Source organism: Protopterus annectens, chromosome 15.part0 (assembly GCF_019279795.1).
Source record: "Protopterus annectens isolate FY-2018-M chromosome 15.part0, PAN1.0, whole genome shotgun sequence".
NCBI lineage: Eukaryota > Metazoa > Chordata > Ceratodontiformes > Protopteridae > Protopterus > Protopterus annectens.
Window position 1 is genome coordinate 66,264,975 of NC_056749.1, and position 18,838 is coordinate 66,283,812.

The 18,838-nt window shown below is 37.5% G+C and overlaps 1 protein-coding gene across 2 annotated transcripts in view; it reads right to left on the reverse strand.

The window, feature by feature from the left end:
• The window catches only part of F8 (coagulation factor VIII), a 2,728,596-nt gene that overhangs the window by 1,030,779 nt on the left and 1,678,979 nt on the right, over positions 1-18,838 (reverse strand). For both annotated transcript variants that reach the window (XM_044057714.1, XM_044057713.1), the window contains one exon: positions 10,129-10,341. In XM_044057714.1, coding sequence (XP_043913649.1) covers positions 10,129-10,341 — 213 coding nt within the window. The remainder of the gene's footprint in view (positions 1-10,128; positions 10,342-18,838) is intronic.

The window sequence follows — 18,838 nt, forward strand, 5'->3', positions numbered from 1 at the left end:
GCCCTTTGGCTTATCTACTGCGCCTAGTGTATTCACAAAGTGCCTTGCCCCAGTGATTGCATTTTGCAGACAAAGAAATATTCAAATATAGAAGTCAAAAGCAAATCGGCTGTGTAGACAAATCAGTACTCCAGCAAAGAACAGATAATGAAAAAACACAGCAAGACCACCAAACCACGGCAGATAAAATGTTGCACAAGTTTTATTTCAAGGGTGAGCACTTTCCCAACCAAGCTGCTTCATCAGACAATTTGAGCAAAATGCTTCCAACTATTTAAATACCAGCTAACCAATAGAACGTTGCAACCAATAAATTACTCAAGTAATATTTAAAAATACAATAACATACTAAAATAAATAAATCATGACACCAGTCACGTAAAAGATATAAAATAAGTGCCAGAGACGTAAGATATATATACATATACATATATATATATATATATATATATATATATATATATATATATATATATATATATATACATATACATATCAAACTATTGTGGAGAATGTTGATCTTAGTAAAGGCCTATTCACCAAAACTGGCTGGATGGATAACTTGTCATTCAAGCCCTTGCACATATTGGCCCTCATCCTAATGATCCATTCCAGCTCCTTATTCTCCACCCTGTTTCTCATTGCCCCACCTCTTAAAGTTGGTGTAACTAATTCAACAACCATAAACCTAAACTCATGTTCTGTCCCCACTGCCAGTATGTGCCTGGCTAAAGCATTGGTTTCAGTTTTTCTGGAGTTATCATAAAGGTGTTCTCTAACCCGATCTCGTAGCCTGTGTGTAGTCATCTCTACATAAAACGGAGAGCAGACTATGCAGTAACTCAAATACACCAAATGTGTAGTACTGCAATTAGCTCTTAAGTTGAATTTAAATTCTTTAAGTAAGTAAGCAAGTATTTAAATAGTTGGAAGCATTTTGCTCAAATTGTCTGATGAAGCAAGCAGGCTGGGAAAGGAAACCCTTGAAATAAAACTTGTGCAACATTTTATCTGCCGTAGTTTGGTGCTCTTGCTGTGTTTTTTCATTAAATATTCAAATATACCTATACCTGGACGATTGTCTAATTCAGGCAGAAAGCCAGGGCATACTTTTGAACCATCTGGCCTTTGTACAAAGGGTGCTGACTTGTCTGGGGTATACCATAAACGAAAATAAATCACACCTGGTATCCTGTCAACAAATTATATTCCTGGGATCAAGCTTGAATACAACTTCCTAGATGGCCTTCCTCATGCCAGAGAAACAGATTCATTTGACAACCTACTTCAAACAAGTGGCCACAAAAACCCTGCTATCTGCAAGGCAAATACTGCAAGCCTTGGGGTTCATGGCCTCCTGCATTCTTCTAATTCCATATGCAAGACTGCATATGAGAGAACTACAGTGGTATCTGAAATGGATAGGCTATTGCATTCATTTCTGCTATAAGCATCATGGAAAACCTATCCCTCACGGCATCAGACCCCACTCTACCAGGGCTGCATCTACCTCTACAGCCTTATTCAGAGGAGTCCCTACCAGGGACGTGCTAGAAGCTGATACCTGGAGCTCTGTGAATACTTTCACCAAGCATTATCATTTACCAATTTTCTCCAAGTCCAGAGCTGGCTTTGCCACTGCAGTCTTGCAGGGCCTTATAGCTGGTCCTAATACTACTTAAATTCCTCCTCCCAGCCTTAGCTTTGGGAATCTACCCAAATGTAATGACTGCAGCAGTGAAACACGAAAAACATAGTACAGTTGTGTACACTTACCATAAATGTAGATGTTCGAGTGTATTCACTGTTGCAGTCCTAATTACCTCCCTCCAGCCCCCTGACTTCTATTGACTATACCTCTATTCTTGTTTACTATGCTTAAAGCTTTCTGGTGTATTTGCTTTTTGTTGGAGGTGTAACCTTGTACATAATTGCTTCCCATTATGGGGTCCCCTGACATCTGGGGCAAGAAAAACTGATGTAATGGCATCGGCTGCATGCTTTATACCCCTGACTACCTGACGTCATGGAAGATGAGACAGAAACCAATGCAGGACCCAAGACTTTAACAATCAGGCCGACTGAGGGCTACTGCAAGCAGATAACCCAAATGTAATGACTGCAAAAGGGAATACACTCGAACATCTACATTTATGGTAAGTGTACACAACTGTACTATTATTAACCTTCTTAGCAGTATATTGTGCAGAAACTAATAAAGTAACTATCTATATAACAGACAAAATGTACAACAATGCAGAGTTTGTAGGGATTACTGTCTTCAAGTTTCTTTTCAGTACAGTATGAATGATTTCCAGTGTGCAGATCAAAGCAGATCTCCCAAGAAATCAGATTACATCATATATATACAGTCTTATGAAAGCAGTCTTTTTGGAACGCTTGAATTTTCAAGGTCTAATTCAGCTTGAGAAAAGTACTGATAAGAAATTCTTGAGACGCAGGTGAGAGGAAAGAAACCGAGTTGGAGTCAAACTGAACTGTCATGTAATTCACCTTGAAACAAGAACACAAAGCAGCTTATTAACAGACTGCATGACATCATCGAAAGACTGGTTTCACACAGAAACATTCTCAAACAGGAAAGACTCCCTAAATACCAAAATAATGACTTTGACAGTTCCCAAAAGACTAATTTCATAAGAATGTATACATGTGAGATGTAATCTGATTTCTTGGGAGATCTGTTAGAGCTGTTTACTGGAGAAAACCTTTTATGCTGTATTGAAAAGAAACTTGAATACAGTAAACCCTGCAAGCTGTACAGTATTATTGTTTGTGTGGTCTGTTATATAGACAGTTACTTTGTTAGTTTCTGTGCAATATAGTGCTGACAAGGTTAAGGTTTATGTACACTATACAGACTTTTATTTTTCAAGGCACTAAAGCAGTGTGCTAATAAGACTAGACACCAACACAGAGCTGTATTTTGGCAACTTCAGTAAGATAAGACAAGACTGTCGGTGACATTCAATCATTCATTTTTAAATAACTTTTCAGTGGTAAGCTTTGCCTGCATTTGAGCACAGGGGGAGTGGTGCCTGTGTATGAAAGTGCAGTAACTAACATTTATGTATGTGATTGAGTCCGGAATAAGAGCACTTCAGTTTCAACAATTTGCAGCAGTACATCTACCAGACATCTGGGTCCAGAGAAGGACTACAGGGCAGGAAGTAAGCAGTGCCATAGATTCTCCAGGGTGGTGAGGACTTCAAGTTCGAATTTGCCACTGCCAAATTCATTTCACCAGCTTTTCAAGTAACTACAAAAGCTTTCCAACATCTACGGCAACTAGACTGGCCATCTAAAGTTTTGTGGACTTTGGTAAGAAAATTCTCGTGGTTATATAATAGCATGAATGCCATACATCAGGCTAGAAAAGGTAGTAAACACAGTATGACTATTAATGTGTCAGTTTTTGATAGACTACAGAAGTTGTATATACAGCATATTAGCAAATGTAAAACCTTATTAGGGCAAGTTGGCAGTCAGGAAATATGTACATGTATTACGTTTGACTGGTACCTTAAACAGAAACAGGATTGGTATGACTAAATGTTTACTGTGCAAGAAATATGAAACTGCTTTGTGTGTGCAGTGTCAATCATAAAGCAGCACATAAGGGTCATACACTTACATTATGTCCTGTCACCACATGTCAAACGTTAATTTCAGAGTTACAACAGCAGTCAAGTCAGTTACTGACAGAATCTTCTGTACATCTTGTTAGACAAAAGTGGCATAAAACCACTGCACAGTACAAAACACATAAAAACAGGGATGAGGCTCGTGGTAAACTGACAGAAAGATTTCATAAACTTCTAAGAGACAGACAGTGAGTTCTGAAAGTTTAGACAACATATGCATTTTTCAAACGTGCATAAGAGCTTTAGAGTTAGCAGAATAGAATACTGAGACATATCAGACAGCCTGTGCAGAGTCACAAGACAATAATATGGTTAGTAAAGAGTTAAAGGAACAGCAGTTAGCTACACTAATAAAAAATAATTTACTACATACTATTCTACATCTAGAAAATGGTTAAGCATACACAGAAAAATCTAATGTAACTTTCATCCAGTTAAAGCAAGACACTTTTCAGTTAATTTCAAATAGAACAGTTCTAGGGCATAGAAATCAAATGAAAGTAGTTAAACACAGTAAAGACATGAGGTCGCAAGATTGACATGCATGCATTTTCTTTTGACTGAAAGTTCATCTGTTTAAAATGCACAAGAGCAAAAGGGAGACAACAGCAAATGTAAATAATGTAAATATAATCTGTTTTAAGCATGTGCTAGTTAAACTAATATCTATTTTGTTTCTTACAATATTTTGTAATTGTATAATAGCATCAAAAATAGCAGACTCCAGCAAAAACGCTATTCAAAAGCAGTGCTAGTAATATAAGGCTGTACTAAGTACATAATACTATGCGTAGTTATGCAAATTAGATATTTGTTATAATTCTAAGTGTTTTGCAACTATATTCCAATTGCAAGTTGCAAGTGTATTAAGAAATGACTGAAGGTAAAGTAAAGTGCTGAATGGGGTTAAGAGATTTACAGCAGTTTTACAGAGTCTGAAATGTGCAGAAAGAAATTTTGTTTTATGTGAGCTCAATCTTTCCAGGCTGGAATGGGTAGTTACAATAAATGTTGTACAAGATAAAATGTTACTGGTACTGAAATTTATAAGGTCAAGAAAACAAGACTGGTTGCCATGCCAGGTTGCCTTATGTTTTTCTAAAACATTATTGTTACTGAAACATGATTGTTACGTGTTCAGGTGCAACACTAAGCTGGCTTATGTTTTTCTAAAACATTATTGTTACTGAAACATAATTGTTACATGTTCAGGTGCAGCACTAAACTGGCTTATGTTTTTCTAAAATATTATTGTTACTGAAACATAATTGTTACGTGCTCAGGTGCAGCACTAAGGAAAAAGCATGAGAGTCTACAGAAACCCTATTTGGTAATTGTAATAAAATGTCACAATTGTGAATACATGTCGTTAACATATCATTTGTTGACCGGGAAAGTCTGACTAGGTTCCATAGAGCCTGTTTTCAGCGGAGGCCCGGGGAGAAATGCTCCAGATGCATGTCTTTGGAATGTGGGAGGAAACCAGAGTACCCAAAGGAAACCCACGCGAACACAGGGAGAACATGCAAACTCCACACAGAAGGCACCCCAGCTGAGAATCGAACCAGTGAACCTCTTGCTGAGAAGCAACAATGTTAACCGCTGCACCACTGCACCAGCCATTACTTGTTAATAATCTGCAGGTAAATGCTAAAAGTAAAAAATAAACTCAGTTACTCTAAGTACAGATAGTAAATGGGCATTGGTATGCAGTTAAAATAAATTATGCAGGTCCTTTGTCAAGTAGCAGTAAACATCTTTTTGGAATGGGTAAAGCAATTCCTACTAAAACTATGACAGCATATGCAACAGCAGAAGCTTTATAAAAAATATTTTCTGTTACTGGGGATAGCCAAAAATAATCAAATCAGACAATGGTCCACAGGTTGTTAGTAACCTAATAAAGAAAATGTGTAAGACCAAAGTGTCACAGTCTGGGTAACAGCCAGAGGGTAGGCATACATTCAGTTCATACAGCATAAATAAAATAAACAATACTACAATAAAATGCTGAATACTACAGGTGAAAAAAAAACAGTTTTCAATTCTATACTAACTGTGTGAGAAGAGTGAGTTAAGGGCAGAAAGTAGATTAAAGTATGAGAAGTAGGGGATGTTAAGGAGGGAGAGTGCAGTGGCAGGACCAGTGACTTTTAAAGTGCTCTTTGGTGGCTGTCTTAAATTGTTTAGGATGTGTAAGGGTCCTGATTTCTAGTGGGAGCCTATTCTGGGCAATAGTGGGGTGATAGCTGTACATGTTGTGTCCAAATTTAGACTTTGGTTTGTAGATTTATAGTAGGTCTCGGTTAGAGCTTTGGAGAGGTCTGGAGGGAGAATAATGGGAGATGAGGGGGGATAGTGCTGGGCAGTAGGAAGGCTTGTATAGGATAGAATGGATGATCTGGAGCTGAGAGAGAAGAAGCTGGTGGGGTAATTCAAACCAGTTTAGGTGTTTTAGAGAGAGAGAGAGAGACAGTGATGGGATTTGTAGGATTGTTGGTCAGCAAATCTAGCAACCTTGTTGTAGGTAGATTCGAGTTTGGTCAGGAGTGCTGAGTTAAGATTTGTGAGAATGTGAGAATTGTACATTAGACTGGGTAGAAGGTAGGTAAGAGAGAGAGTAATCTTGGCTTCAGAGATAAGGAATTTCTTATTACAGTAAAGGAGCCCTAGTTTTGAATGAGTCTTTTTGATATAGTTATTAACACAGAAGTCAAATTTAAGCTGATCGTCGATGGTTATGCCGAAGCATAACTGTATTGAAAATAAACTTGAAGACAGTAAACCCTGCAAACTCTACAGTGGTCTGCTATATAGACAGTTACTTTATTAGTTTCTGTGCAATATACTGCTGACAAGGTTAAAGTTTATGTGCACTATCTAGACTTTTATTTTACAAGACACTAAAAACGGTTTACCTTTACAACAGCGAAACACAGTGGTGCGATTGCTCATATAAGCGAATAGTAACCATGAAAAACAAAACAGCGACAGTTTTCAATGTTTGAAAATCAGCAAATCGAAAAGCAGATTCACTGATTTTCGAACATTAATGTTGAAAGTAAAATGTAATGAAGTGTAAAGCAGGGGAGCACGCCCCCCTGCAACCCCACATTCCCCTACTTTAATATTCTAACGCTGAGATCACACTACAGTGTGGAAAGGGACCATTTTCCAATCCCTACTATAGTGCAATCCACCCCAAAATGCCGAATCTGCAATGAGTGAATGTTGCTGTGCATTCACTCATTGTACATTCAAACCTTTTTCCGTTCGGCGTTTACAAACTTTGTCAATGTCCTTTCAGACAACTGCTATTCGCCCTTGTGCAAAACGCACACATGAAGGTAAACCACTAAAAACAATGTGCTAATAACTAGGCACCAACACAGAATTGTATTTTGGCAGCTTCAGTGGGATAAGACAAGACTGTCAGTGACATTCAATCATTCATTTTTAAATACCTTTTGAAACTTCTATCGTGATGTGTTTCTATATAATAAAGCTGCTTAAACAGAACCCAAGAAGACTCTTGTATTGTGTCCAAAGTAGAAGAGGGACAGGAAAGTTTGGATTATTTAAATTATTTTTAATGATGTGTGCTAAATGGGATACAGCTAACATTAATAATATATATACATATATATATATATATATATATATATATATATATATATATATACTTATAGATTTAGTATTAAATAGTACATTTTTGTATTTAATAAAGCATATTGTCAGCAGATTAAAGGAATAGTCATGCAGGGGGTGACAGTAGCCCTGACTTTTGCTAACCTTATTATGGGGTGATGGGGAATGATATATTGCCGTTCATTGAGGTTACAATTTTGTTCGGTTAAATGTATGTTTTGCTGATGTTTTCATTTTGCTTGGACTGATACTAAAGTGGATTTACTTACATTTTATTGAAAACTTAATTCAACAAAATTTCTTAGATTTTTTGGAGGGGAACTTAGGTTTGAATGTTAATTTCTTAGATATAATTGTTAAGATTGATTTAGAAGACCAAAAACCTGAAAGTTGGTTATATCGTAAAGAAAGTGTGTTTGCCTTTTCGTGTATATCGTAAAGATACCACTGTTAATAATTATTTATTTTATAACAGCATTCATCCTAAATTCATGAAGGCTATTTATACCTAAAGGACAACTTATCAAGGCCTCTGGGTTGATTGGCAAATCGTTCAAATGTTCCATGAGAGGGGATATAATCTGATACTTTTAAAGAACTTGGTAGATGAAATTATTTCTGGAGAACATGCTGATTTTCTGCCCATCATTTTAAATATTTTTGATTCTCAGATATTAATAAGAACTATAACTACATAAATATTAGAAATAATCTAGATTGGGGGTATGAATGTCTGTTTACTTTGTAGTGTCAATATGTCTATGGACTGCTTCTCTATTACATCAATAGTTAAAAATAACTGGAAAATTATAAAAGGAAATCTTGAGCTTTACAGTGTTGTGGGTGATCATCTGAGGTTTGCTTATAAAAAATGGAACATTAAACTATTTACTTTGCAGAGACAGTACTAAAAGTTGCAGATATGAGAGAAGATGATTTCAAAAGTAGGTAGAAGAACATGCAACTATGGCAACTATGTTTGCAGGCTGATAAGCCTCCTGGGTGTAACAACATGGTTAATACTAAATGATTTTTGAATGCGGAACAATCTTGTAAATATTCATTCTTGAGGTTATTTTTATTATGTGTTGTTTTTGGATTTTATTATACTATTTATATTTTGTCCTGTCAGTTAATTTCAATAGTTACATGATTATTTTGTATTTAAATTTATTGAATGCTATTGTTTTTAACTCTGATGAAGTCCTGGTATATTTAAGAAGAAAATGCTTAGTAAAGTTATTCCTGCTAATGCTTAGTGTGCTTTCTTCTTAAGTTACCTATGTCCTTATTTATTAATTCTATAATTATCCTTTCCAACATTATCCATCATTATCAGCTCCATCATTATCCTCAGAAAAATTCCTGTAAGATGAACCTTATCATTATATTACCACGGGAAAGGTGTGTATAACTATATCTTGTTACACCCGAAGAAGTTCACAGTATCATTTTTCTCTATTAGAGCAGGTAGAAAGTTGTGAATTGTGTATGTTAATGTCAGCCTGCTATATTTTCCCTTTCTTCTTGTGCTAACAGATAACTGTGTGACTTGAGGTATACAATTAACACTGTATCACCACTGCAATGGGTCCTCAGCTTATTTTCTTTCATGAGGTTGCCAGAATGAGTCACATTCAGAGGGGAACAATTAATAAACAACCCAAGAAAAGAAGAATCTTGTCAAATACTATGCAGCTGTCATTTCTTGACCATCTGATACTGTGGCCCTGGCAAACAGTACCTTCATACATTTATCACACTACTTACAGGATGAAGGACTGGTGCAATAAACCCTGTGAGCCATAACAAGAGCCTGAGGTAAACATTATAAATATACAGTCTAAAGAATATGTGTCACACATTTCACATGATGCATTATGGGAAGAACAGGTATACCTGTTGATAGCTTAGACAGTTAAATGGCATAAAAGTAAAATCTGTCCATCTATCCAGCCACAGTTTTTCTGATTTTATCCTGATGGGGTTAGGATGACAATCCTCTGGAGTCCATGATCACATGGTGGCTAGCTCAGCCGCTGTTGTTCTTCCATACTATACATACACACATACACTCACACTAATGGACAGTTTGGAAAACCCAATCAACCTACTGCATGTGTTTGGAACATGACAGGAAACCAAAGCAGCCAGAGAATACCCAAGCGAACACAAGCCGGACATGCGGACATAGAAAGCACTCCAGCTGAGAAGTGAATTGGCGAACCTCTTCCTGTCAGGTGATACCACCACCTGCTACCTGCAGCTCCACTGTGCCGAGCAAATTATAGATGCAAATGAATGGCAAAAAAAAAGGTTAAGACAGAAATATTAGCAATGAAATAATAATGCTAAATTGTTTTCTAAAGTAAATATAGACAGCCATTTTAAAGGATAGGAATTTAGAAAGAAAGTAGATTGCAATAAGAAAATAGAAAAAAGTCTTAAAGAAGGGGAAATATGAAAGAGTAATTGGAAACCATTTACACGATCTGAAGTTAGTCAGGAAAGGGAGTACAGACTTTCTAAAGATACGTACTTTACTGAAATGCCTTATTTCAGCTGTGGGTGTGTTACATATTGTATTAAATTCTTTCTCAGTACAGCATGAAACAGAAGGGAAGCGACTTAGAGTTAGTAGTTCATTTACTGGCATCTTAATGAATGATGTTTGATATTAGTAAGCTTTTGTTATCCTGCTTTTCATCCATCAAGGATATTATATATTTGCTAAACCATTAATAAAGAATCTTATTTTCCTAAGAATAAACTTTTATGGTTATTTACAAAGATTTTTGTTGATACTAAAACTTACAGAGTTGACATTGGAATAGTAGGCCCAAGTCTTGCAGTCAGATTCCTTGTCAGTAGGAGCCATGTGACTTTCCACCTTCCAAGAGAATGTTTGCATTTTGCCTGGCTTTACCTGATCGCCTCCTTCCTTTCCAATCCCGTCTATTGTCCTTTTGTACGGCATCAGCTGGGTGTACAGAAAGTAGGGCCTGGAGGCCAGGTTCATAAATGTTATCTGAAAAAAAACACTTACTATGAACAAATATAAAACTCATCTGTAAAAAAATAACTTGTTGCCATAATTCCTAAAAATTCAGTTAGGTATGCTAGAATGACAAAGGCATTAATTAACGAGAGGAAGATTGGTTTCTGTAGAAGCCTAACTGAGCCATTTTACTACATTTTAAAAAATAAACTTGAGCAAGTAACAAACTTTGGCTTCAAACAATTTATATAACTCAGGCACATTACAGTTTTCATTAGTGAATTTATTTATTTATTAACTTGATAGATGGAGTGGTCCAAGAACAACTTTCAACCAAGACCATGACCAAAGCCACAGAAAACAGTAGTACAAAACAAAAGTAAAAAAATAAAAAAACAAAACAAAAATAAAGCTCTCAAATGTGCAAAAGCAGATAATGTAATAATTGTAAAGTGCTACAATACAAGTAAATTCTACAATAACAACAGGAACAAAAGCAAGTTGATAATGCAGATAATGTAATAATTGTAAAGTGCTACAATACAAGTAAATTCTACAATAACAACAGGAACAAAAGCAAGTTGATAATGCAGATAATGTAATAATTGTAAAGTGCTACAATACAAGTAAATTCTACAATAACAACATGAACAAAAGCAAGTTGATAATGCAGATAATATAATAATTGTAAAGTGCTACAATACAAGTAAATTCTACAATAACAACAAGAACAAAAGCAAGTTGATAATGCAGATAATGTAATAATTGTAAAGTGCTACAATACAAGTAAATTCTACAATAACAACAGGAACAAAAGCAAGTTGATAATGCAGATAATATAATAACTGTAAAGTGCTACAATACAAGTAAATTCTACAATAACAACAGGAACAAAAGCAAGTTGATAATATAAGGTAAAGTAGCCTGATGCAAAATATCTGCCATTCTGATAAGAACCCCATATTATATTTTATTTTATTTTTATTTTACATTTGTTGACCGGGTTAGTCCAACTGAGCCTAATGGCTCATTTTCAGAGGAGACCCGGGTAGAAAAGCTCCACAATAAAATACAATTTAATGGTAAATCAGAAATAGGAATTAGATACAAGTAAAAAACTAGCATTCAACAGCTACATACAAAATGAGTAAAGATTTTACAATGTTAGTTGATAATGAGGATATATACATAGGTAGTACAATATTCGTGCATACAACATTTATAAGACATTCAGGCTAATAAGGTTTCAATGAGGGAGAGAGTAAAGGGGCAGAAGTGAGGAGTATGAGAGATAAAGTAAAAGGAGGTAGAAAGGCTAATACTGGGATGTAGGTTGTTAGGGAAAGGGGTAGTTAGGTTATGCAAGAAAAGAGGGACGGTGAGAAGTTATACAGGAGGAGAGTATGGGAGAGAGGGGCAGGAGCTAAAAAAGGACTGATGCAAGGAAAGTAGCTTAGGGAAGATGAGTGCAGTGGCAAGACCAGATAGTTTTTTGATATTCCTAGAGGCTGCTTTGAATTGATAAGGGTGTTCAACGGATCTCATTTCTACAGGAAGTTTGTTCCAGGATATGGCAAGGTTGTAACTGTAGAGGGTGCAACCAGTTTTGGTCTTGGGTTTATATATTTGTAACAGATCTTCATCAGAGCTACGCAGAGGTCTAGTGGGGAATACGTAGAGATAATAGGGGTAAGGCTAGGACAGAAAGAGTGCCGGTAAAGGACTGAGTGAATAATCTGTAGTTGAGCTAGGAGGAGCTGATAGGGTAACTCCAGTCAGTCTAGTTGTTTAAGTGAAAGACAGTGGTGAGACTGGTAAGTAAAGTTTGCAGCAAATCTACACACTCTATTGTAGGTAGATTTGAGTTTGGTTAGGAGTGAGGAGTTCAGAGTGGTAAAGATTTGACAGCTATACAATAGACTAGGAAGGAGGTATGCATGTCATAGGGTTGTTTTTGCCTTGGAAGTTAAGTACTTTTTATTTCAGTATAGGAGTCTCAGTTTTTGGTGTCTTTTTAATACAATTAGACACATGTAAATCAAACTTAAGTTGGTCATCGAGTGTTACACCTAGTAGTTTTGTACTTGGTTCAACAGCAATAGCAGTTATTGCTGGAGAGTATAGTAAAAGTCGATTTAAGAGTTGAGAGATTTTTGGGGAAAAAGAGTAACAGCTTAGTTTTCTTAGGGTTGAGGATTAGTTTGTTGTTACAGAGCCAGGATTCAACAGAGGAAAAGGATGCTTGGGTTTGAGAGTAGAGGTCAGTGGGAGTGTCAGAGATGGTGATGACTGTAGAGTCATCAGCATATTAAATAAGTGATGACTGTAGACAGGAGGTATGTAGTAAGTTAGTAAAAATATTAAAGAGTAGTGGACCAAGGATAGATCCGTGGGGGACTCCCATCATTAGAGGGAGAGGACAGGATAAAGCAGAGAGCCATTTCACAGCTTCATGGTGGTCAGAGAGATAGTTGGAAAACCAGGAAATAGTGGAAGATGAGAAATTAAGGTTAGCCAGTCTGGCCAGACGAAGAGGGTGAAAGACGATGTCAAAAGCATTGAAGAGGTCCAGGAATAGACAGGAGACCAGTTTATTGTTATTTTGAGCAAGAGATACAGTGTTTAAGAAAGATATTAGTGCAGTTGTGGTGCTATGTTTGGGGCAAAAACCATGTTGTGTGGATGTAAGTAGGTTTTCCTGAAGTAAGTATTGCAGACCATGTTGTGTGGGCGTAAGTAGGTTTTCCTGAAGTAAGTATTGCAGACCATGTTGGGTGGGTGTAAGTAGGTTTTCCTGAAGTAAGTATTGCAGACCATGCTGTGTGGGTGTAAGTAGGTTTTCCTGAAGTAAGTACTGCAGACCATGTTGTGTGGGAGTAAGTAGGTTTTCCCGAAGTAAGTATTGCAGACCATGTTGTGTGGATGTAAGTAGGTTTTCCCAAAGTAAGTATTGCAGACCATGTTGTGTGGGTGTAAGTAGGTTTTCCTGAAGTATTGCAGACCATGTTGTGTGGGTGTAAGTAGGTTTTCCTGAAGTAAGTATTGCAGACCATGTTGTGTGGGTTTAAGTAGGTTTTCCTGAAGTAAGCATTGCAGACCATGTTGTGTGGGTGTAAGTAGGTTTTCCTGAAGTCAGTATTGCAGACCATGTTGTGTGGGTGTAAGTAGGTTTTCCTGAAGTAAGGATTGCAGACCATGTTGGGTGGGTGTAAGTAGGCTTTCCTGAAGTAAGTATTGCAGACCATGTTGGGTGGGTGTAAGTAGGTTTTCCTGAAGTAAGTATTGCAGACCATGTTGGGTGGGTGTAAGTAGGTTTTCCTGAAGTAAGTATTGCAGACCATGTTGTGTGGGTGTAAGTAGGTTTTCCTGAACTAAGTATTGCAGACCATGTTGTGTGGGTGCAAGTAGGTTTTCCTGAAGTAAGTATTGCAGACCATGTTGTGTGGGTGTAAGTAGGTTTTCCTGAAGTAAGTATTGCAGACCATGTTGTGCGGGTGTGCGTAGGTTTTCCTGAAGTAAGTATTGCAGACCATGTTGTGTGGGTGTGAGTAGGTTTTCCTGAAGTAAGTATTGCAGTCCATGGTGTGTGGGTGTAAGTAGGTTTTGCTGAAGTCAGTTTTGCAGACCATGCTGTGTGGGTGTAAGTAGGTTTTCCTGAAATAAGTATTGCAGACCATGTTGTGTGGGTGTAAGTAGGTTTTCCTGAAGTAAGTATTGCAGACCATGTTGTGCAGACCATGTTGTGTGGGTGTAAGTAGGTTTTCCTGAAGTAAGTATTGCAGACCATGTTGTGTGGGTGTAAGTAGGTTTTCCTGAAGTAAGTATTGCAGACCATGTCGTGTGGGTTTGAGTAGGTTTTCCTGAAGTAAGTATTGCAGTCCATGGTGTGTGGGTGTCAGTAGGTTTTCCTGAAGTCAGTTTTGCAGACCATGTTGTGTGGGTGTAAGTAGGTTTTCCTGAAGTAAGTATTGCAGACCATGTTGTGTGGGTGTAAGTAGGTTTTCCTGAAGTAAGTATTGCAGACCATGTTGTGTGGGTGTAAGTAGGTTTTCCTGCAGTAAGTATTGCAGACCATGTTGTGTGGGTGTAAGTAGGTTTTCCTGAAGTAAGTATTGCAGACCATGTTGTGTGAGTGTAAGTAGGTTTTCCTGAAGTAAGTATTGCAGACCATGTTGTGTGGGTGTAAGCAGGTTTTTCTGAAGTAAGTATTGCAGACCATGTTGTGTGGGTGTAAGTAGGTTTTCCTGAAGTAAGTATTGCAGACCATGTTGTGTGGGTGTAAGTAGGTTTTCCTGAAGTAAGTATTGCAGACCATGTTGTGCGGGTGTGAGTAGGTTTTCCTGAAGTAAGTATTGCAGACCATGTTGTGTGGGTGTAAGTAGGTTTTCCTGAAGTAAGTATTGCAGACCATGTTGTGTGGGTGTAAGTAGGTTTTCCTGAATTAAGTATTGCATACCATGTTGTGCAGGTGTGAGTAGGTTTTCCTGAAGTAAGTATTGCAGACCATGTTGTGTGGGTGTAAGTAGCTTTTCCTGAAGTAAGTATTGCAGACCATGTTGTGTGGGTGTAAGTAGGTTTTCCTGAAGTAAGTATTGCAGACCATGTTGTGTGGTTGTAAGTAGGTTTTCCTGAAGTAGGTATTGCAGACCATGTTGTGTGGGTGTAAGTAGGTTTTCCTGAAGTAAGTATTGCAGACCATGTTGTGTGGGTGTTAGGAGGTTTTCCTGAAGTAGGTATTGCATAACTTGTTTATGGATACATTTTGCCAAAATTTTTGAGAGAGGGGACAAAATTGTGATTGGCCTGAAATTAGAGATGTAAGTGGAGTTATCACCTTTATGTATATGCAGGGTGTAAAATTATTTCCATAGAGAGGGGATAGGACTCTGAGATGGAGCAATTAAGATAGATACCGGGAGAGCAAGGGGTTCAGCAGCAATCTCTAGATTGTCTATGGAAGGAGAGCATGGTTTAAGGTTTGAGAGTAAGTATTTATGTAGTTGTTAGAAACTGTTTTAAGAATGAAAGAGTTTGAGGGGGTTTGGTGGAGAGGTAGAATTTGAGAAGTTGTTTTCATTATTTGTAAGGGGCATTGAGTTAAACATCTTAGTTATAGATTTGATAAAGTGGGTGTTGAAGATGGCCGCAGTTTCTTCTGTGGTATTGTTTTGGTTGGGGTTAGGAGGGGAAGGGTTATCAGGGTGCAAAAATGAGATTGATAGAGTTCCAGAATTTTTTTGGGTCAGACCTTTGGATAGGGTGTGGTGGGGTTGGTGTAAAAATCCTTTTTGTCTTTATGGATATGTTTTTTTGACCAGGTTTCTGAGCTCTTTATAATTTTGTAAATGAGTAGGGATTTTAGTTTTTGTCCATAGTTTTCACATCCTGTCTGTTTTTCATTAGGGTACCGGTAGGGTTAGTTAGCCAGTTAGCTATATTAGAGTTTATTCTGACTGTACAGAGAGGAGCAAGAGAGTTTAGGAAGTTTAGGAAGGTAGCGTTGAATGAGTAGACAGCTTCATCAAGGAGGAGAGTGATTAGATGTGACCAGTTAATCTTAGATAGATGGTCTTTGAATGTCTCTGGGCAGAAGGTGAAAAGTTTGTGGGAGGTTATGTACTTGTGTGGCCTGGTGAGGTGAGGAGTATGTCTGATGACTCTATATGCTATACGTGGATAAGATACACAGAACATAGTCAAACAAAAGCACCTACAACTGCAATAATGATACCAGGTACCACACTGACTGTGTAGAGGGCATAATACAAAAAACTGAGTGTAGTAAACGACCTAAAACATTTCAGGGCTAAGATAAAAAAAAGAGATGCACTGAAAAGATTCAGGTAATGATGGCTCCATGAGAATGTGTTGTATCAGCTGTGAAATGGAGAAAGGGTACCAAACTGACATAAAGGGATATGGTGCAGCGGTTAGCGTTGCCACCTGAAAGCAAGAGGTTCTCCGGATCCATTCTCGGCTGGGGTGCCTTCTGTGCGGAGTCTGCATGTCCTCCCTGTGGTCACGTGGGTTTCCTCCTGGTGCTCCGGTTTCCTCCCACATCCCCAAGACATGCAGTATGTGGATTGGACACTCTAAATTGGCCCTAGGTGTGAGTATGTGCATGTGTGTGCCTTCTGTGGAAGGTTGGGCGCCGGGCTGGCAACTCGACACTGTAAAACTCCACTGCCAATCATGAGCAGACAGATGATCCACTGTGGTGACCCCTAACCGGGAAAAGCCGAAAGAAGAAGAAGACTACAAAGACATGGGCCAGCAAGTGCCGGCATCAAACACATCTGAGAAAGATATGAAAAAATGAAGCCTTAGTACAAGTAGTATAACAACGAGAAGTTTCAGAGACAGAATGCTTGCAGGCAATACTGGAAGAATAGTAAGAAAATAGCTTATTTTTGAATTCAGATTAGTCAGACATGCTTCTGAGACAATGTGCTAGGCTTTTAGACTTGAGGAGCAATCTGTGGAAATAATGGATTTTATTTGATAAGGTCTACAACTGTTTAGGGTCTGTGAATAAATAGCAACAAGGCGTACCGTATTTTAGGTATAAAGTCCCATTCTCTTATGACACACACTCATGATGTAATCTTAGGTGAGTCGTATAACCTCCAAGTATATCTTTAGTTACGTACTACAGTCACTCTGTATACAAAAGCCCCTGTAACTCCTGTATTTGCCATTGATTCAGGCCATTTTTTTTATCTGTGTGGTCATGATTGAATCATTTCAGCACACCACGGGACATAAAGTCGTTATATGTCAACTAAGTAAAAGGAATCACAGGCATCACTGGTTATGACATGTTTTTTACCTAAGCTACATTTGAACAACATAACACTGAATAAAAACACTTCATAGCAAAGGGACACTTCTAGTATACAGAAGTGTTTGCATACACCAGGCATATATTATTTAAAACAAACTTCTAGAAATAAAGAAAAAAATTAATGTATGTATGTGTGTGTGTGTGTGTGTGTGTGTGTGTGTGTGTGTGTGTGTGTGTGTGTGTGTGTGTGTGTGTGTGTGTGTGTGTGTGTGTGTATACTCACCCACACATAAATGTATGTCTAAATACAATGGTTACAGCATATGTAGTACGTTGCAGTTAAATATAAATCAATATTTAAACAGTTTCTCAGGTTTAAACAAGCTTATTTATTAAGAAAAACAAAAAAAGTTATTTTTATTTCAAAAATGTGGAAAATAACAAAAACAGAAAAAAATCTCAGCATAAAATTGCTAAGAATCCTATTGCATTACAAGCAGACTCACTAAATAGTGCATCTTTTAAAAATGAAACAGCACTTAAAACCACACAAACGTTGCAGTCTCATCAGTGCTATCATAGCGTTAACGCCAACATGATAAAACACAGGCATCATCTGCCATGGAAGATATAGGAAAGTATTCTTTTGAAGATTGGAGAGCATATTGTTGTCAGACTTTATTAGCGAAGGCAGTGTTTATATTATTGTTGTTATTATTGCTATTATTTTGGTTTTATTTCTACTCTCAACAATCAGCAGTTATGTTTGTTATCTTTTGCAAAGAATGATGAAACTGTAGCATTATCTTCTATGTCAGACAAGGGAAACATTTTCATTTAAGGAAAGCAGCACTAAGCAAACTCTGCCAAAGTTGCAAATGGTAAGAAAAGCAGAAAGCCAGTCGTCTCATGCTTCCTGAATTTCTTGCTCATGACATCATAAATACAGAGGCACAGGGAGCTGACTTGTTGGAACATGGGCTAAACATTTGGCTAGGCTTGTAAGGGCCTCAAGGCCAATAGCCTAATAACTTCCTATGATCCTATGAAAATAAGAGCTAGCCTGAGCATTTGCATAAGGTTGTAGGAATCAGAAATACAAAGAAAAACAAGAGGAGACAAAGCTTGCCATTTGGGAAACCAATTAGGAGGGAGAGCGAGGATTAAGTACTAGCAGCTAGTTAAGGAATATAACCAGTTAAATTAGTAAGTGGTGGTGCAATAAGGGAGAAGGAGGATTAAGTAGGAGTAGGTAGTTAAGGGATATAACCAGTTAAATTAGCAAGTGGTGGTATGATGAGGGAGAATGAGGATTAAGTAGAAGTACATAGTTAAGTAATATACTCAGTTAAATTAGTAAGTCGTACGATGAGGGAGAAGGAGGATTATGTAGGAGTAGGTAGTCAAGGAATATAACCAGTTAAATTAGCAAGTGGTGGTATGATGAGGGAGAATGAAGATTAAGTAGAAGTACATAGTTAAGTAATATACTCAGTTAAATTAGTAAGTCATATGATGAGGGAGAAGGAGGATTATGTAGGAGTAGGCAGTCAAGGAATATAACCAGTTAAATTAGTAAAGGGTGGTATGATGAGGGAGAGTGAGGATTATGTAGGAGTAGGTAGTCAAGGAATATAACCAGTTAAATTAGTAAGGGGTGGTATGATGAGGGAGAGTGAGGATTATGTAGGAGTAGATAGTTAAGTAATGCAATCTGTTAAATTAGTAAATTGTGGTATGATG